Below are 18321 nucleotides of genomic sequence, written 5' to 3' on the forward strand. Positions count from 1 at the left end.
AAGGCGTCGGAGGGCTACCCCGGCCTGCGCTGTGTCAACTTCTCCTCCTCCTGGAGCGATGGGCGCATGTTCAACGCTCTGCTGCACAGATTCAGGTAGTAACATGTTCAACACCCAGCTAGACAGATACGGATAGTAACACATGTTCAACACCCAGCTAGACAGATACAGATAGTAACACATGTTCAACACCCAGCTAGACAGATACAGATAGTAACACATGTTCAACACCCAGCTAGACAGATACAGATAGTAACGCATGTTCAACACCCAGCTAGACAGATACAGATAGTAACACATGTTCAACACCCAGCTAGACAGATACAGATAGTAACGCATGTTCAACACCCAGCTAGACAGATACAGATAGTAACACATGTTCAACACCCAGCTAGACAGATACAGATAGTAACACATGTTCAACACCCAGCTAGACAGATACAGATAGTAACGCATGTTCAACACCCAGCTAGACAGATACAGATAGTAACGCATGTTCAACACCCAGCTAGACAGATACAGATAGTAACACATGTTCAACACCCAGCTAGACAGATACAGATAGTAACACATGTTCAACACCCAGCTAGACAGATACAGATAGTAACGCATGTTCAACACCCAGCTAGACAGATACAGATAGTAACGCATGTTCAACACCCAGCTAGACAGATACAGGTAGTAACGCATGTTCAACACTCAGCTAGACAGATACAGGTAGTAACACATGTTCAACACCCAGCTAGACAGATACAGATAGTAACACATGTTCAACACCCAGCTAGACAGATACAGATAGTAACACATGTTCAACACCCAGCTAGACAGATACAGATAGTAACACATGTTCAACACCCAGCTAGACAGATACAGATAGTAACACATGTTCAACACCCAGCTAGACAGATACAGATAGTAACACATGTTCAACACCCAGCTAGACAGATACAGATAGTAACACATGTTCAACACCCAGCTAGACAGATACAGATAGTAACACATGTTCAACACCCAGCTAGACAGATACAGATAGTAACGCATGTTCAACACCCAGCTAGACAGATACAGATAGTAACGCATGTTCAACACCCAGCTAGACAGATACAGATAGTAACGCATGTTCAACACCCAGCTAGACAGATACAGATAGTAACACATGTTCAACACCCAGCTAGACAGATACAGATAGTAACACATGTTCAACACCCAGCTAGACAGATACAGATAGTAACACATGTTCAACACCCAGCTAGACAGATACAGATAGTAACGCATGTTCAACACCCAGCTAGACAGATACAGGTAGTAACACATGTTCAACACCCAGCTAGACAGATACAGATAGTAACGCATGTTCAACACCCAGCTAGACAGATACAGATAGTAACACATGTTCAACACCCAGCTAGACGGATACAGATAGTAACGCATGTTCAACACCCAGCTAGACAGATACAGATAGTAACACATGTTCAACACCCAGCTAGACAGATACAGATAGTAACACATGTTCAACACCCAGCTAGACAGATACAGATAGTAACACATGGTCAACACCCAGCTAGACAGATACAGATAGTAACACATGTTCAACACCCAGCTAGACAGATACAGATAGTAACACATGTTCAACACCCAGCTAGACAGATACAGATAGTAACACATGTTCAACACCCAGCTAGACAGATACAGATAGTAACACATGTTCAACACCCAGCTAGACAGATACAGATAGTAACGCATGTTCAACACCCAGCTAGACAGATACAGATAGTAACACATGTTCAACACCCAGCTAGACAGATACAGATAGTAACACATGGTCAACACCCAGCTAGACAGATACAGATAGTAACACATGTTCAACACCCAGCTAGACAGATACAGATAGTAACACATGTTCAACACCCAGCTAGACAGATACAGATAGTAACACATGTTCAACACCCAGCTAGACAGATACAGATAGTAATGCATGTTCAACACCCAGCTAGACAGATACAGATAGTAACACATGTTCAACACTCAGCTAGACAGATACAGATAGTAACACATGTTCAACACCCAGCTAGACAGATACAGATAGTAACACATGTTCAACACCCAGCTAGACAGATACAGATAGTAACACATGTTCAACACCCAGCTAGACAGATACAGATAGGATGCATGTGCAACACCCTGCTGAACACACACACACACACACACACACACACACACACACACACACACACACACACACACACACACACACACACACACACACACACACACACACACACAATGACCACCCCTCCCCCCCTTCGCTCTCTGCCCCCTCCAGGCCAGACCTGATTGACATGGAGGTGGTGTCGCGGCAGAGTAACCGCGACAACCTGGAACAGGCCTTCGAGATCGCCGAGTCGCTAGGAGTCACCAGACTACTGGACGCCGAGGGTAAGACGGGCCGCCGCTTCACTGACTCGAGTTACCGGTCGGTGATTGACAAGTCGCTATAGGCTCGGGCCAAAACTGCTGCGAGAGAGTTAGTGTAAGACTGATTGCTTTACCAATGCTCTTGGTCGGGGCTGGTTGGGGGAAGACCGATGGGTGGCCGGCCCATCACATCACTTCACTTGGCCCACTGCTGCCTGATGATGTTGCTAGAAGTTACACCAGTGGCACCACGTTGCAAATTTCACCACTTTATGTCCACTGTTATCCTGAGCGACGTGGACAATATCACCACCATCATCACAAGTCCTAGGAGAGGTGCACAATGCCACGCGCCGTCGGAACAGTTTAGGCAGTGAGTTGTCTTAGGTCAATAGGGTCGACGTGTTGTATTATCAGAGTCATTGCCAAGTAGCGAGCCAAGAAATAAACATTAACGAGACGTTGCTAAGAACAGAGAAAAGGGATGAAGAAGGGCTGGTTTTTCAGTAGCACTATCAGTATTTGTAGCAGTAGCACTATCAGTATTTGTAGCAGTAGCACTATCAGTATTTGTAGCAGTAGCAGTAGTAGTAGTAGTAGTAGTAGTAGTAGTAGTAGTAGTAGTAGTAGTAGTAGTAGTAGTATACTTAGTAGTAGCTGTAGTAATAGTACTAGTAGTTGCAGCAGTAGTAGTAGTAGTAGTAGTAGTAGTAGTAGTAGTAGTAGTACAGGGCTGTACAGTGCGACGAGCTCGTCGCAAATTGCCCCTTTAATTGGCCGTTGCGATTGGTAAATAATATTTGGGGGCGGGCTTGCGAGTAGGGATTTCAAGCCTTGCATTCGCATTTCACTCCTAAATTATCCAAGCCGTGTGATGACGCCACTCACGCGAGCTGAGCACTCAGGTATGAGAGTGGGGAAAAATCGATTGAGCACTCTGATAGACTGGCTGACTGTCTGATTTAGCTATGCCTATGAAGAAAAGTAAAGTTAGTATTGCTTCATATTTTCGACGCGTTCCACCTCCTAGTGAGCCATCGAATGAAAATGTGACCGTCGAGAACATTGAGCCAGCAGTGGCAGTAGCCACCACCGCAGACCTGCCTTTGTACTAGGGTTGGATGCAGTTCCCTGTTGGTCAGTCTGTGTCTGTTATTCCATCTTCTTCTGCTCTGTTTAACGTTATACACTTCAAATAGTGCAGCATGTTTGAGAGTGCTCCCTTGACTGAGAGGATGGCTAGAGGATGGCCGGAACCACGAGAACTTTTATTAAACATTCTATTAAACATTCTGATATTTCCGCGCGTCTCGTGCAGTGGTCTCGTGCCACTGTCAACTAAAGCGAGCACTCGGAAGACACGCACCGTTTGACAGTGATATGCGCACCGACAGTCGGCGCAGTTGACATTTTCCAAGTGGGGGAAAATAAATCCTCTTCGTCCCGACTGTGTCCCGGCCCCGTGGAGGATTTTTCTTCATCCCAAATACACATTTTATTTCCCCCGGGACGACGGGACGGTGTTAGTCTCGAGCCCTGTCGTCGTATACCATTATCGATCCCCAGGTACTGGTTCAAATGTGAACGGTACCCAACCCTAACTGTTCAAAACGAAACGTCCCATTAAACTAAATAGTTCAGATAGCTCCTGATATCAATGTCTTATAACACTGAGTCGATGCGTATTCGAGCTGAGGGCACGCTGAATATAGTCAATAGGGTCCAGCTGCAGCGCGGGAGAATCCTGGCCGTAGCTGGAGGCTACAGTATAGGGTCCAGCTGCAGCTCCGGGGAATCCTGGCCGTAGCTGGAGGCTACTCGAGTACACACAGACAGTGGAGCTGGTTGCATATAGCGAGCATTTTGACTTGTTGCGTGGTGGCGATGTCTCGCAGATAATACAACTACAAGTATGATTATATAATATATATATTTTATTAAAAAAAATTATATAAAATTATTTCTTATTTTTTTTTAAATAAAAAACAATCGATATAAATAATGGTAAAATTGTTATTTAAAAATGTGCCCCTAAAAAATATTTTTTGCCCCTAAATTTCTCATTTAGGGGCAAGTGTGCCCCTAGTGAAAAAGCTTAGCGTACAGCCCTGTAGTAGTAGTAATAGTAATAGATGGATAAACTAGAACTGCTCACAGAGGAAGAGAGGAAGGTGGTGAGGAAGGTGGTATTTAGCCTGGAGAGATGGATGCCATGCATCATTACCATTTATTAAAACTAATTATGAGCCAAATGTGCTGTGAAAGTTACATTTTCCCTTTACCATGCAGTTTCCATCCTATAGTAAAGGCAGTAAACTGATTTATTTTTTCCCGGTATCCCATACCATTTCATCCAATCAGGAAAGAGAAGCCTAGATATTTTTACTTACTTTCGAGATGAAACAAAGATTGAATGAATGGTGTGTAGCCGCCTAATGGCCGCCTCTCCACCTGACCTCTCTAACACTCCTCTGTTCTGCATCTCTTGTCCTCCTCTCAGATGTGGACGTTCCGTCTCCGGACGAGAAGTCGGTCATCACCTACGTCTCTTCCATCTACGATGCCTTCCCCAAGATCCCCGAGGGCGGCGAGGGCATCGACGCACACGTACGTCACCTCCTACCATCACCTCTTACTGTCACCACCTACTATCACCTGTCACCTCCTGCTGTCACCTCCTACTGTCACCTGTCACCTCCTACCGTCACCTCCTACTGTCACCTGTCACCTCCTACCGTCACCTCCTACTGTCACCTGTCACCTCCTACCGTCACCTCCTACTGTCACCTGTCACCTCCTACCGTCACCTCCTACTGTCACCTGTCACCTCCTACCGTCACCTGTCACCTCCTACTGTCACCTGTCACCTCCTACCGTCACCTCCTACTGTCACCTGTCACCTCCTACCGTCACCTCCTACTGTCACCTGTCACCTCCTACCGTCACCTCCTACTGTCACCTGTCACCTCCTACCGTCACCTGTCACCTCCTACTGTCACCTGTCACCTCCTACCGTCACCTGTCACCTCCTACCGTCACCTCCTACTGTCACCTGTCACCTCCTACCGTCACCTCCTACTGTCACCTGTCACCTCCTACTGTCACCTGTCACCTCCTACTGTCACCTGTCACCTCCTGCTGTCACCTCCTACTGTCACCTGTCACCTCCTACTGTCACCTGTCACCTCCTGCTGTCACCTCCTACTGTCACCTGTCACCTCCTACTGTCACCTGTCACCTCCTACCGTCACCTGTCACCTCCTACTGTCACCTCCTACTGTCACCTCCTACCGTCACCTCCTACTGTCACCTCCTACTGTCACCTGTCACCTCCTACTGTCACCTGTCACCTCCTACTGTCACCTGTCACCTCCTACTGTCACCTCCTACTGTCACCTGTCACCTCCTACTGTCACCTCCTACTGTCACCTGTCACCTCCTACTGTCACCTGTCACCTCCTACCGTCACCTCCTACTGTCACCTGTCACCTCCTACTCTCACCTGTCACCTCCTACCGTCACCTCCTACTGTCACCTCCTACCGTCACCTCCTACTCTCACCTGTCACCTCCTACTGTCACCTGTCACCTCCTACCGTCACCTCCTACTCTCACCTGTCACCTCCTACTGTCACCTGTCACCTCCTACCGTCACCTCCTACTGTCACCTGTCACCTCCTACTGTCACCTCCTACTGTCACCTCCTACTGTCACCTGTCACCTCCTACTCTCACCTGTCACCTCCTACTGTCACCTCCTACTGTCACCTCCTGCTGTCACCTGTCACCTCCTACTCTCACCTGTCACCTCCTACTGTCACCTGTCACCTCCTACTCTCACCTGTCACCTCCTACTGTCACCTGTCACCTCCTACTGTCACCTGTCACCTCCTACTGTCACCTGTCACCTCCTACTGTCACCTCCTACTGTCACCTGTCACCTCCTACTCTCACCTGTCACCTCCTACTCTCACCTGTCACCTCCTACTCTCACCTGTCACCTCCTACTCTCACCTGTCACCTCCTACTCTCACCTGTCACCTCCTACTGTCACCTGTCACCTCCTACCGTCACCTGTCACCTCCTACCGTCACCTCCTACTGTCACCTGTCACCTCCTACTGTCACCTCCTACTGTCACCTGTCACCTCCTACCGTCACCTGTCACCTCCTACCGTCACCTCCTACTGTCACTTCCTACCGTCACTTCCTACTGTCACCTGTCACCTCCTACCGTCACCTCCTACTGTCACTTCCTACCGTCACCTCCTACCGTCACTTCCTACCGTTCCTTTTGTTCCTATATTCCTCAGCATTTAGGAAGCAGTGAAGGAATACGACTAGAGAAGGGAGCCGTACGAACCATGTCGAGGTGTAATTGATAAACGCAGTGAGCCCTGTAGTGTAATGCCATTAAGTAAATGTGACGCAGTCCGAAGCCAGTCAACTGCTCCAATTTGCAATGCATGAGATTCGCCACACGCCAACGGCCACCGACTTGTTATGCAAACACTACGTGTGCATGTGTAATGGATGGCCTACATGCCCTTTGTTGGAGAACCCATTTCCATATTTTAATCACTATAATGGGGTAGATTTGATTTTTAAGCAATAGTTGCAGTGCAATGCCTGAGTCTGTCACACATGACAGACAAGTCGCTAATTCTCTCCCCATCCACCTCTCTCTCCTTCCTCTCTCTTTTTCCTCCCTCCCTCCCTCCCTCTCTATCTTTGTCTCTTCCCTGCCCCTCTCTCCTCCCTCTCTCTCCTCCCTGCCCCTCTCTCCTCCCTCTCTCTCCTCCCTGCCTCTCTCTCTCCTCCCTGCCTCTCTCTCTCCTCCCTGCCCCTCTCTCTCCTCCCTGCCTCTCTCTCTCCTCCCTGCCTCTCTCCCCTCTCTCTCTCCTCTCTCTCTCTCCCTCCCTCTCTCTCTCCTCCCTCTCTCTCTCCTCCCTCTCTCTCTCTCTCTCCTCCCTCCCTCCTCCCTCCCTCTCTCTCCTCCAGGAGGTGGATCAGCGGTGGTCAGAGTACCAGTCCAGGTTCTCCTCTCTGCTCCACTGGAGCCGCCAGCACACGGTCATCATGGCCAATAAGAACTTCCCACAGAACCCTGTGGAACTCAAGGTGAGGAGAGCGAGAGAGCGAGAGAGAGAGAGAGAGAACAAGAGAGAGAGAGAGAGAGAGAACAAGAGAGAGAGAGAGAGAGAGAGAGAGAGAGAGAGAGAGAGAGAGAGAGAGAGAGAGAGAGAGAGAGTCCTATTCCCAGCAGCAGAGTCGTGAAATAGAACTACATCACTGGTGCAACCCTGATGAAACCCTGAAACATACCAGTGATATTACAAGAAAAACGAATAGACCATGATGCGTTACCGTCCAAAAATCTAAATAAATGATGGTATGAATGTCCTTGGGGTGTGTGGGAGGGTGTATCAGTAGAGAGTGGGGGGGGGGGGGGGGGGGGGGGGCTGAGTTCATGTCAAGTTCAGCAATTGAGACTGTTCGGTGCGGCTGGGTGGCGCAGCGGACATTGCGCTCGTCACCAACGCAAGAGACACCGGGTTCGACTCCGTCTCAATTGGCAGAGGTAGCGGGTGGAGGTCGATGGGTGGTAATCTGGACGTTGTGGAGAGCGACTCCTACAGGTCGGTTGGGGGACGCCTGCACAGCAGAGACAGGAAAATAGCGGGGGTAGTGTGAGCCTCCCACACGTTACACCTCGCCAAATGAGAGTCCGCGCTGGCAGGTGAAAAGATGCGACAGGCTGCCTCCTCGTGTATCGGAGGGGACACGTGATGCAAGGCTTCTATCCTCCCTACAACCGGCCAGTGGGGGGCATATGCGAGCAACGTTCAAGACGGGGGGGGGGGGGGGGGGGGGGGGAATTGGCACAGTGGAATTGGGATGGGAGAAAAAGAGGAGAAAAAAGTGGATCAAAAAATAAATAAATTGTGACTGTTCCCTGGAGGGACATTCACCATGTAGTCAGGGTTGTTCACGTCATGACCCGCACTCTTTTCCCCTTTACCAGTAATGTTGTCCTTGATGCCACATAATAATTACTTATATTTATATAGCGCCTTTCAGGGAACCCAAGGCGCTTAACAGAAGAGGGGGACAAACTAAGGGGAAGGAAATCTGAGGGTCAATTGGGTAAAGGAGGGACGTCAGGCAGAGTCATTAATACATTTGGTGAAGAGGTGAGATTTGAGTAGTGATTTGAAGGAGTCCAGGGATGTAGCGTTGTGGATGTCTGGAGGGAGGGAGTTCCAGAGGGTGGGGGCAGCAACACAGAGGGCTCTGGGACCGACAGTGCGCAGGTTGGCGGTGGGGATGGAGAGGAGACCGGAGTCAGAGGACCCCAGCCTCCGGGGTGGGATGTAGGGATGGAGGAGGTCGGCTAGGTACCAGAGGGCCAAGGGAGTGAAGGGATTTGTAGGTGATTAGGAGGATCTTGAAGTTGATGCGGGACTTGACTGGAAGGAGGTTTTTCTGCACAGATGTAGATGAAGATTAGGCTACACTAATATTATAGTATTATACTATTATAGTATATGACTCGTCATACATTTTTTTAATAAAACATTTATCATAAATTATGTAGCCTATCTGCATCCGCTTGGCGCTCGGCGCTCAATCAAGACGTCACCATCACTTTCGTACCAACCGTGCCCTTATTGGATTATTTATGTTGACGAAACTGACGAGTTATATTCATTAAAGAAAGTTGATTTAATAAAAAAAAAAAACGAATTGAATCAGATTAATCACTTTTGTTTGAGGATATTACATTTTTTTATTTTGTTATAATTTCTTTTATGATTTATGATTTTTTTATGACGACAAATTCAAAAACGTCAATAGAAGCTTCGAATGTAAAAAGATTACATTCGGTACAGCCCTTACGGTACAGATCTCACACACGGACGCTGGTGACGTCAGGTGACCTGATCTCTGCAACGCTAAGCTAGTTTTGGCTACTAGCGATTTCTCCTTTGCCGCTTAAAATTGTAAATCCCCCGCCTTATCAGAGATAGAGACATGTATATCAGAAGGCTTTGTTCACGGAGACCACAGCTGCATGAACCACAGACGAAGCTGGGAGCCATCTATTAATAGGCCATTCATTTTGCAAGAGCTGCAACAAAGACTGGAGACTCTGGAGCAGCCAGAGAATACGTCCCCCGTGAGAGGTCTATTAGGAACACACAGACCAGAACCATATCTGTTAGCAGAGAAAAATAACAAATCTAATGAAACGAATTAATCAACAACATAAATAAATAAAAACGAATTGGAGATGCTGATGATGTTTTCTCGATCACATTCCATGCCCATACCCAGTGATGCCACAGATTACTTGTAAAAAGAATCTGATTACTGATTACTGATTACTCCTTTAAAAAGTTATCTAGTTACTTTACTGATTACTTGATTATCAAAGTAACTTAGTTACTTTGAAAGTAACTAGGTTACGAAGTCGTCGTCGTCCCCCCTGCTGCTGCCACAACATAAGAATGACAATTTATTTTTATTTTTTTTAATAATGCTTTATTGAAAGTGCATAATGTCATAAATCATGATTGGCTGCTCAGACAGGTCATCATGAGACGTCATCGGCCATCAGGCCATATAAGGTCACAGCTGTCCACTGCTCAGGCACTCTAGGACAGTGGTTCCCAAACGAAATAAAATAGAAAATGTATATAATATAATTTTTATTAAAAATTAAATTGTAAAGCCGTTGTGTAATATAAAACATGGTATTATAGTTATAGAGCGCACGTCCCATCTCCGGTCTAGCTGACTGTACCCCTGGCTCTCTTATCATCAGCATTATGAGATAGTAACTAAATAGTAACGCACAGCCACTTGGAAAAGTAACTGTAATCAGATTACTGGCTTGTAAAAAGTAACAAGTTAGATTACTATTTACTGAAAAAAGTAATCAGATTAGAGTAACTGGCATCACTGCCCATACCTGTACCTCCCCTCCCCCATGCTGCTATGGCACCCGCATTTCCCCAAGGGGATCAATAAAGGAATATCTTATCTTATCTTATCTCTTATACCATAAAAGTGGTTTTTAATTGTAAGATATACAGACAAGAAAGATGGAGGAGGGAGAGAGAGAGATGGATGAAATGCAGAAGGAGAGAAAGACAGAGACTGCGGTGTGGCTGGCGAGGTGGTTGTGGAAGGTAAGAGTGGGCAGGACGCGTCTATACTTTTACCAACTAACTTGCATTTTTCCGCAATCTGATTGGCCACTGACGTTTCTGGTCATGTGACATGTGCGCCAATCGCGTGACGCCTGTTTCTGCGCCTATTTCCGCCTCTAACAGCCTGCAAACGACCTAACGCCTAGTTTAGCACTGGTTAAGCTTAGGCGACTCTTTCGAAGTTGGTTAAGGTTAGAGTTTGGAATCAGGGCTGGTGTTCTATCGTCCTGCTCTAAGACAAACTCTAACCTTAACCAACTTCGAAAGAGTGCCTAAGCTTAACCAGTGATAGAAACAGGCGTCACACGATTGGCGCAGATGTCACATGACCAGAAACGTCAGTGGCTAATCAGATCGCGGAAAAATGCAAGTTAGTTGGTAAAAGAATAGACGCAGGCAGGAGAGAAGAATAGCAAGAAGAAATGTTTCAATTAAAACATTTAAAGACTAGAATAGAGTGGTGAGGTGAGGAAGAGGACGACATCTGTGAAAAAAAAAGCGGATTGGTTTGGAAATGGTTCAGGATGGGTTTAGACGGAGGGGAAGGGAGCGAGAGACCTTTGGCTGAGGTAGGTGTGTTGAAGAGAGAGAGAGAGAGAGAGGGTAATGGTCCCACAGTGGACTGTAATTACAAAGCTTTTACCTCTGGTAACGTCTAACGATCTCCTGTTTGAACTTAAGCCCATGTGTCCATAGCTGGATTGACCCACGTGTCCATCAATAACCCCTCTTTCTCTCTCTCTCTCTTTCTCTATTTCTGTCTCTCTCTGTCCTCTCTCTTTCTGTCTGTCTGTCGCTCTCTCTTATTCTCTGTCCCCTCTACATCAACCTTTCTCAACCATCCCTCATCCCCCTTTCTCTCTCCAATATCTCTATTTTTCTCTCTCAACCATCCCTCTCTCCCCTCTCTCTCCATCTCTCTCTCTCTCTCTCTCTCTCTCTCTCTCTCTCTCTCTCTCTCTCTCTCTCTCTCTCTCTCAGGCACTTTACAACGAGTACGTCCATTTCAAAGAGACAGAGATCCCTGCCAGGGAGGCGGAGAAGAGACACATCGAACACCTCTACAAGCTGCTGGAGGTAGGGATGGAGGGATGGAGGAAAGGGAGATTATGAGGGAGGTAGAGAGGATGTGAGATGGGGCCGGGGGGGGGGGGGGGGGGGGGTGACCTGGCTTTCACACCACGTGCGGGACCCACTGTATATCATGGGGCTAATCCCTGGGGGAGAAGTGGAGAGAGAGAGAGTGTGTGGGCGTGCCTGTGTCTGTGCCAGTTCTTGGGGTGAGAAACTGTTTCACCTCAGGCTTGGTATCAATAGATGATTGTGTGTCAGAACAGAAACTCATTCTAATTAGCTTTCTCTTCTTTTTTTTTTTTCCCTTTTTTTTATACATTATGATTCTCCTTTTATTTCTAATCAGCTGCTTCTATCGGGTGTCAGGGTTACACTGTAAACTGTTTGTTTGGGTGTGTGTGTGTGTGTGGCGGATTGATAACTTTGCCTCCATCTTTGTTTTTATGGTTATCAAAGAGTAGATGACCCATTAACTTCGTCCATACATTTCACAAAAACAGTTGTGTTATAATCATGGCTTTATAGTCCTGCCTGTTGTTTTGACTATTTCTGACCATGAAGCCGTATGGACCGGCTTACGCTTAAGGTCCCTCGTGCTTCAGTCTCTGGACCTGGAGAGAGTCAGCCTTTTGTTTTAGGGCCTGAACCTCCTGGAATGATCTTTAGCATAAAGCTGAACATCGGTTCTCCGCTGACCTGTGTGGCCTAATGGCCTATGACCTAATGCTTAACTTAATTTTTTACTTTTACAATCTTTTTCTTAGCTTTTTATCTGTTATCATCTGGAAATGAAATATTACAACGTTACTACTGTGTGTGTGCGTGTGTGTGTGTGTGTGTGTGTGTGTGTGTGCAGGTGTGGATAGAGTTTGGTCGCATCAAGCTGCCGCAGGGCCTGCACCCCAACGAGCTGGAGGAGCAGTGGGGGAAGCTCATCCTGGAGATGCTGGACCGAGAGAAGGCTCTACGACCTGCTGTGGAGAGGTGCACACACACACACAGACACACAGATACACACACAGAGATACACACACAGATACACACACAGAGATGCACACACAGAGATACACACACAGAGATACACACACAGAGATACACACACAGAGATACACACACACACACTTTCTATTTGACTAGATTCTATTCTGCTGTACTCTCTTCTGTATTCTGATCTATTATTTTAGTTTACATTATATTAGTTTACTGCCATATCTATCTGCCATTATTGTATCATACTACCATTATTTATGTACCACTGCTGCTAAAAAATATTTGCACTAAGTTATCTTTTACCTCCTATATTTATTTCAATCATACATAAAAGAAAAAAAATTGCCACTATTTATACTGTATATAGTCCTGTATAGTGTATGTACATCGTGTCCCATATGTTACTTATGTTTATAGTGTCCTATATGTTACTTTATGTTTATATTAGATATTTTTTTTATTTACACCGTGGGGAAGGGGGAAACGCTATTACATTTCTCTGTATGTTTTGCACATTATGTGAAGCGACAATAAAGCTGACTTTGATCTGGTTAGGCTTTTCCTTCTCTGTTCTGTTGTATTCTCTATCCTGCTCTGTTCTGTTGTATTGTGTACCTGACTGTCTGTACGGCGTGTGTCCAGGTTGGAGCTGCTGCTGCAGATGGCCAATAAGATCCAGAACATGACTCTGGACTGTGAGGAGAAGCTCACCTTGGCCAAGAACACACTACAAGCTGTGAGTGCACACCCTGCTTCCTCTCTGTGGGCCTCGCTCACTACTGCCTTTTACTGGTGCATCACTCTACCATTACCGCACTCTAGGGCTGTTTCCCCGAAGCCTGTTTTTGGGCTTCGAACTTCGTCAGGGTTTTTCGAACGGACGTTCGAACCTTAGTTTTTAATTACAATTTTTTTTTAAATAATAATAATATTTTTTATTATTATTAGAATTTTTTATTATTATATATCCTCAAACTAAATCCTCAATTTGAATAAAGTGATTAATCTGATTAAATCTCTCTCTCTCCCTCCCCCCTCCCTCGCTCTCTCTCCCTCCCCCCCCTCCCCCCCCCCCCCTCAGGACATGTCCCGGTTGGAGAGTGGGGAGGCGGTACAGTGTGAGCGGGAGCTGGCCTGTTACCTGCAGGACTGTGAGTCTCTGCTCAGACAGCTCAGCCTGGACCTCAGCATCCTCCGAGAGGAGAAGTATTACCAGGTGGAACAACTGGCATTCAGGTGAGACAGGGAGACGTGTGTGTGTGTGTGTGTGTGTGTGTGTGTGTACATGCACGCGTATTTGTTTAATGGATATATTGGATGCCTATTATATCAACGGATGGCATCTTATCTTTTGACCTGTCAAATTGTGTTTATATAACTAGCACTAGGGATGTTCGATATTGGCTTTTTTTTTTAAAGATTTTCTTTTATTTTGTTTGCGTTTATCCCTTTTTTTATTTGTTTTACTACCGGGCAGTCCAGTAGAGAGAGAGAGAGGAAGAATGGGAGACAGAGCGGGGGGGAAGACATTCGGCAAATGACGCCGGGTCCGGGAATCGAACCCGGGTCGGCCGTGCCGTGACACAGTGTGTTACATGGTTCGCCACTTGGGCGCCAGATATTGGCTTTTTTACCGATATCCGATATATACCGATATTCTCCAACTCTTCATTTCCGATACCGATATCAACCGGTACCGATATATGCAGGGTTTCCCCCCCAAAAAACGGAATAATTTCAGGTAATTAACATTACATATCTCTTGTCGTGGAATTAACACAACATTATGCATACTTTTGACAATAAATAAAATAAGAATTTGTTCTTACTTGCTTGCCTGGGTAAATAAAGGTTAAATAAATGTTTTTATTTTTTTTTAACAGATACCGATATTTTCCGATATTACATTTTAATGCCAATATCGGCCGATACTATCGGACATCCCTAACTAGCACCTTACTTAGAATGGAGATGGAGATCAAACATTTTACACAAAGAAAAAAGGAGGCCGGTATACAATCATCAAAGGAACTAGATCATGTAAAAAAGCAGACAAAAGACACCAAAAATAGTAACTGCTAACAATCGGGCTTTATTTTAGTTGTTTTAACACCTTAATATAACACTACGATAGCAGCCTCAGGATAGGAGCTTGACTATATTACACCTGTCCCATCCCTCTCGAGTATCTTCCCTACAAAAGAGGAGTTGGTATTAGAACCTATTCTTACAGAGTAACTTGTCTACAAGAGGAGCTGATATTAGAACCTATTAGGGGTGTAACGGTACACAAAAACCACGGTACGGTACGTACCTCGTTTTTGAAGTCAAGGTTCGGTACAGGTTTTTGGTACAGTGGGGGAAAGTTTGGCTTTCCATCTTCCACTTAGGGGTGATGTAGTGTGCAGTAAGGCTGAGCCCGAACGTTCGAACGTTCGTTCGTTACGTTGACATTCGGACTTTAATTAATAGGTTCGAACGTTCGGTGGAAAAAAAAAAAAAAGCAGGCGCGCGACGTTGAGGCGATGTGAAGCGGCGCGTCCCCCGAGTGCGCTCGGCTCAACCAGTGTGGTCTCTGCCGGGCTGTAGCTGGATACTATTGTCTCAACCAATGCAATAGAACCATTTTGATTGACAGGCGATTCTGCCAATTACGTCACACCGCTTGCACCCGCCTCTGCTGTTACCACCAATCGGCAAGCGTTTATATATTTTTTTACTTCCGGCAATACATTTATCTGCTTGCGAGACCGAGAAGCACAACAGAGTGTGAACAGACTCCGTAGCTCCCCGCTGAGGAAGGATCATTAATAAATGAATGAATGAATGAAGCGCGAGCTTCATGGCGGGAGGTGGTTGCGTTGTAAACAACTCTGGCCGAGGGCGGACGGGCGGCAGGCGTGTTGGGAGCCCGGCGGCACCCCGCCGGTGTCTCTCTGTCGTCCCCCGTTCCTAGGTAGACGGTGGAAGGAGCTGAGGCGCGCGCCTCTCTCCTTCCCGTCGACCAAGAGTGAATACCTGTTATTGAATGTGTAACACTAACTATATAACGCTAATGCCACAAAACGAATGCATTTGTTTATCTAGCCTCTTACGTGACTGCGGTGTGCAAGGGCTATTGTTTATCATAAGTAGGAACCTTATGCAGTACTCAGTAGCTTGTTTATTTTCTTCTGAGTGCTTTGTTTAATTACATGTTTACATGAACAGCCACCACTGTAAACAACATGTTTTTTCACCAATAGATTATGCAATGCCGCCCTCCGTAGGATCTATAATAATAATTAAAAAAAAAAAAAAAAATTATATAAAAAAAAATTTTTATACAAAAAAAATTTTATTCAAAAATTTACAAAAAACGAACGTTCGAACGTTCGTTCGGTAACCCTGGCGAACGTTCGAACCCTAAAAACAGGGTTCGGGCTCAGCCTTAGTGTGCAGTAACTAATTGTACTTGTAGGGCTGTCAACGAATATTCTATATTGAAATTAATAATCGACTTGTAAATATATTTTTTATAATAATAATTATATTAGATTGTGAAAAAAACGTTGTATTCGTTCGGTACACTACACAGCCGTTCGGTACGGTACGCACTGAAACGGTTCGGTTCGGTATGGATACGGTGTACCTTTACACCCCTAGAACCTATTGTTACAGAGTAACTTGAGGAGCTGATATTATAACTTATTGTTACTGATATTAGAACTTATTGTTAGAGAGTAACTTGTCTACAAGAGGAGCTGATATTAGAACTTATTATTACAGAGTAACTTGTCTACAAGAGGAGCTGCTATTATAACTTATTGTTACTGATATTAGAACGTATTGTCACATGTCACTTCCTCTCCCAGAGTAACTTGTCTACAAGAGGAGCTGATATTATAATAACTTATTGTCACTTCCTCTCCCAGAGTAACGTGTCTACAAGAGGAGCTGGTCTCCTTCAGGCTCCAGTGCTCCAGCGTCTACAGGAAGGGCCACTTCTCGCAGGGCATCGGCTCCACGGGGGAGAGCAGACGGTCCAGCGGCCCACTGACAGTGGCCTGTCCCTGGGGCAGACCCTGCTGGGCTCCGTGGGGGCTGTGGGGGCCGCGCTGCTCCGGAGACCCATGGCCAGATCACAGCTGGTGGCCATGTCCTCGTCGGAGGACGAGGAAGCCTGAGGTTCATCTACGAGCTGCTGGGATGGGTGGAGGAGACACAGGTGAGAGGGAGGAGAGGAGGGAGGGAGGGAGGAAGGAGACACAGGTGAGAGGAGGAGAGGAGGGAGGGAGGGAGGAGGAAGGAGACACAGGTGAGAGGGAGGAGAGGGAGGGAGGGAAGGAGACACAGGTGAGAGGGAGGAGAGGAGGGAGGGAGGGATGGAGGAGACACAGGTGAGAGGGAGGACAGGAGGGAGGGAGGGATGGGTGGAGGAAACAAAGGTGAGAGGGGGAGAGGGGAGAGGAGGGAGGAGAGGAGGAGGAGGGAGGGGCGGGCGGAGGAGACAAAGGTGAGAAGGAGGAGAGGAGGGAGGGAGGGAGGGATGGGTGGAGGAGACAAAGGTGAGAGGGAGGAGAGGAGGGAGAGAGGGAGGAGACACAGGTGAGAGGGCGGGATGGGTGTGTGGATGGATGAGGGAGGAGTGGAGGAGACACATGTGAGAATGGGATAGAGATGGAGGATGAATTGATAAATGATGAATTGATAAATGTAGATAGATAGATAGATAGATAGATAGATAGATAGATAGATAGATAGATAGATAGATAGATAGATAGCTGCTCTATCCATCCAGTATGACTAGCAGGGGAGCCTGAGGTTCTGAACTGCAGTGATGGATGGAAAGAGACCCAACTTGAGAGAGAGAGGAGATGAGGGAGGTTTGGGTTAACATTGAACAAATCTACCTACTACAGAATACATACATAATGATAAGAGATGCAAATGGCTCACAAGTGTGTGTGTGTGCGCGTGCGTGTGTGTAGGAGCTGTTGGAGCGTGCTCAGTGGGGGCAGACCTCCCCTCGGTGGAGAACAACCTGCAGGAACACAACTCCATCCACACGGCTGTAGAGGAGCTGCTCTCTAGTCTGACGGAGGCCCGCAACTATGAGGTACACACATACATATACACACACACAGACACACACACATACATACTGTACATGCACACACACACATATACTCACTGTACATGCACACACACACACACGCATATACACACACAGACAGACACACATACATACATACATACATACATACATACATACATACATACATACATACATACATACATACATACATACATACATACATACAGACAGACAGACAGACATGCATACATACATACATACATACATACATACATACATACATACATACACTAACATACATACATACATACATACATACTACATACATACATACATACATACATACATACATACATACACACACACACACACACATACATACATACATACATACAGACAGACAGACAGACAGACAGACAGACAGACAGACAGACAGACAGACAGACAGACGACAGACAGACAGACAGACAGACATGCAGACATACACATATACACATACATACACAGACACACACACATACATACACACAGACACACACATACATACACACA

At 46.2% G+C, this 18321-nt stretch overlaps 1 protein-coding gene across 1 annotated transcript; it reads left to right on the forward strand.

Annotated features, from left to right (window-relative positions):
- Positions 1 to 2323: 2323 nt before the first annotated feature.
- LOC311247851 (microtubule-actin cross-linking factor 1-like) lies at positions 2324 to 17790 on the forward strand (the record flags this gene model as incomplete). Its single annotated transcript, XM_084338841.1, has 9 exons — positions 2324 to 2436; positions 4916 to 5022; positions 7414 to 7533; positions 11610 to 11705; positions 12559 to 12686; positions 13335 to 13428; positions 13774 to 13928; positions 16607 to 16899; positions 17663 to 17790. Coding segments are annotated over 9 exons (1234 nt in total), but the record flags the coding sequence as incomplete, so codon positions are not given.
- Positions 17791 to 18321: the final 531 nt, after the last annotated feature.

This window comes from Notolepis coatsorum (genome assembly GCF_963971535.1).
Source record: "Notolepis coatsorum genome assembly, contig: SCAFFOLD_3272, whole genome shotgun sequence".
Lineage (NCBI taxonomy): Eukaryota > Metazoa > Chordata > Actinopteri > Aulopiformes > Paralepididae > Notolepis > Notolepis coatsorum.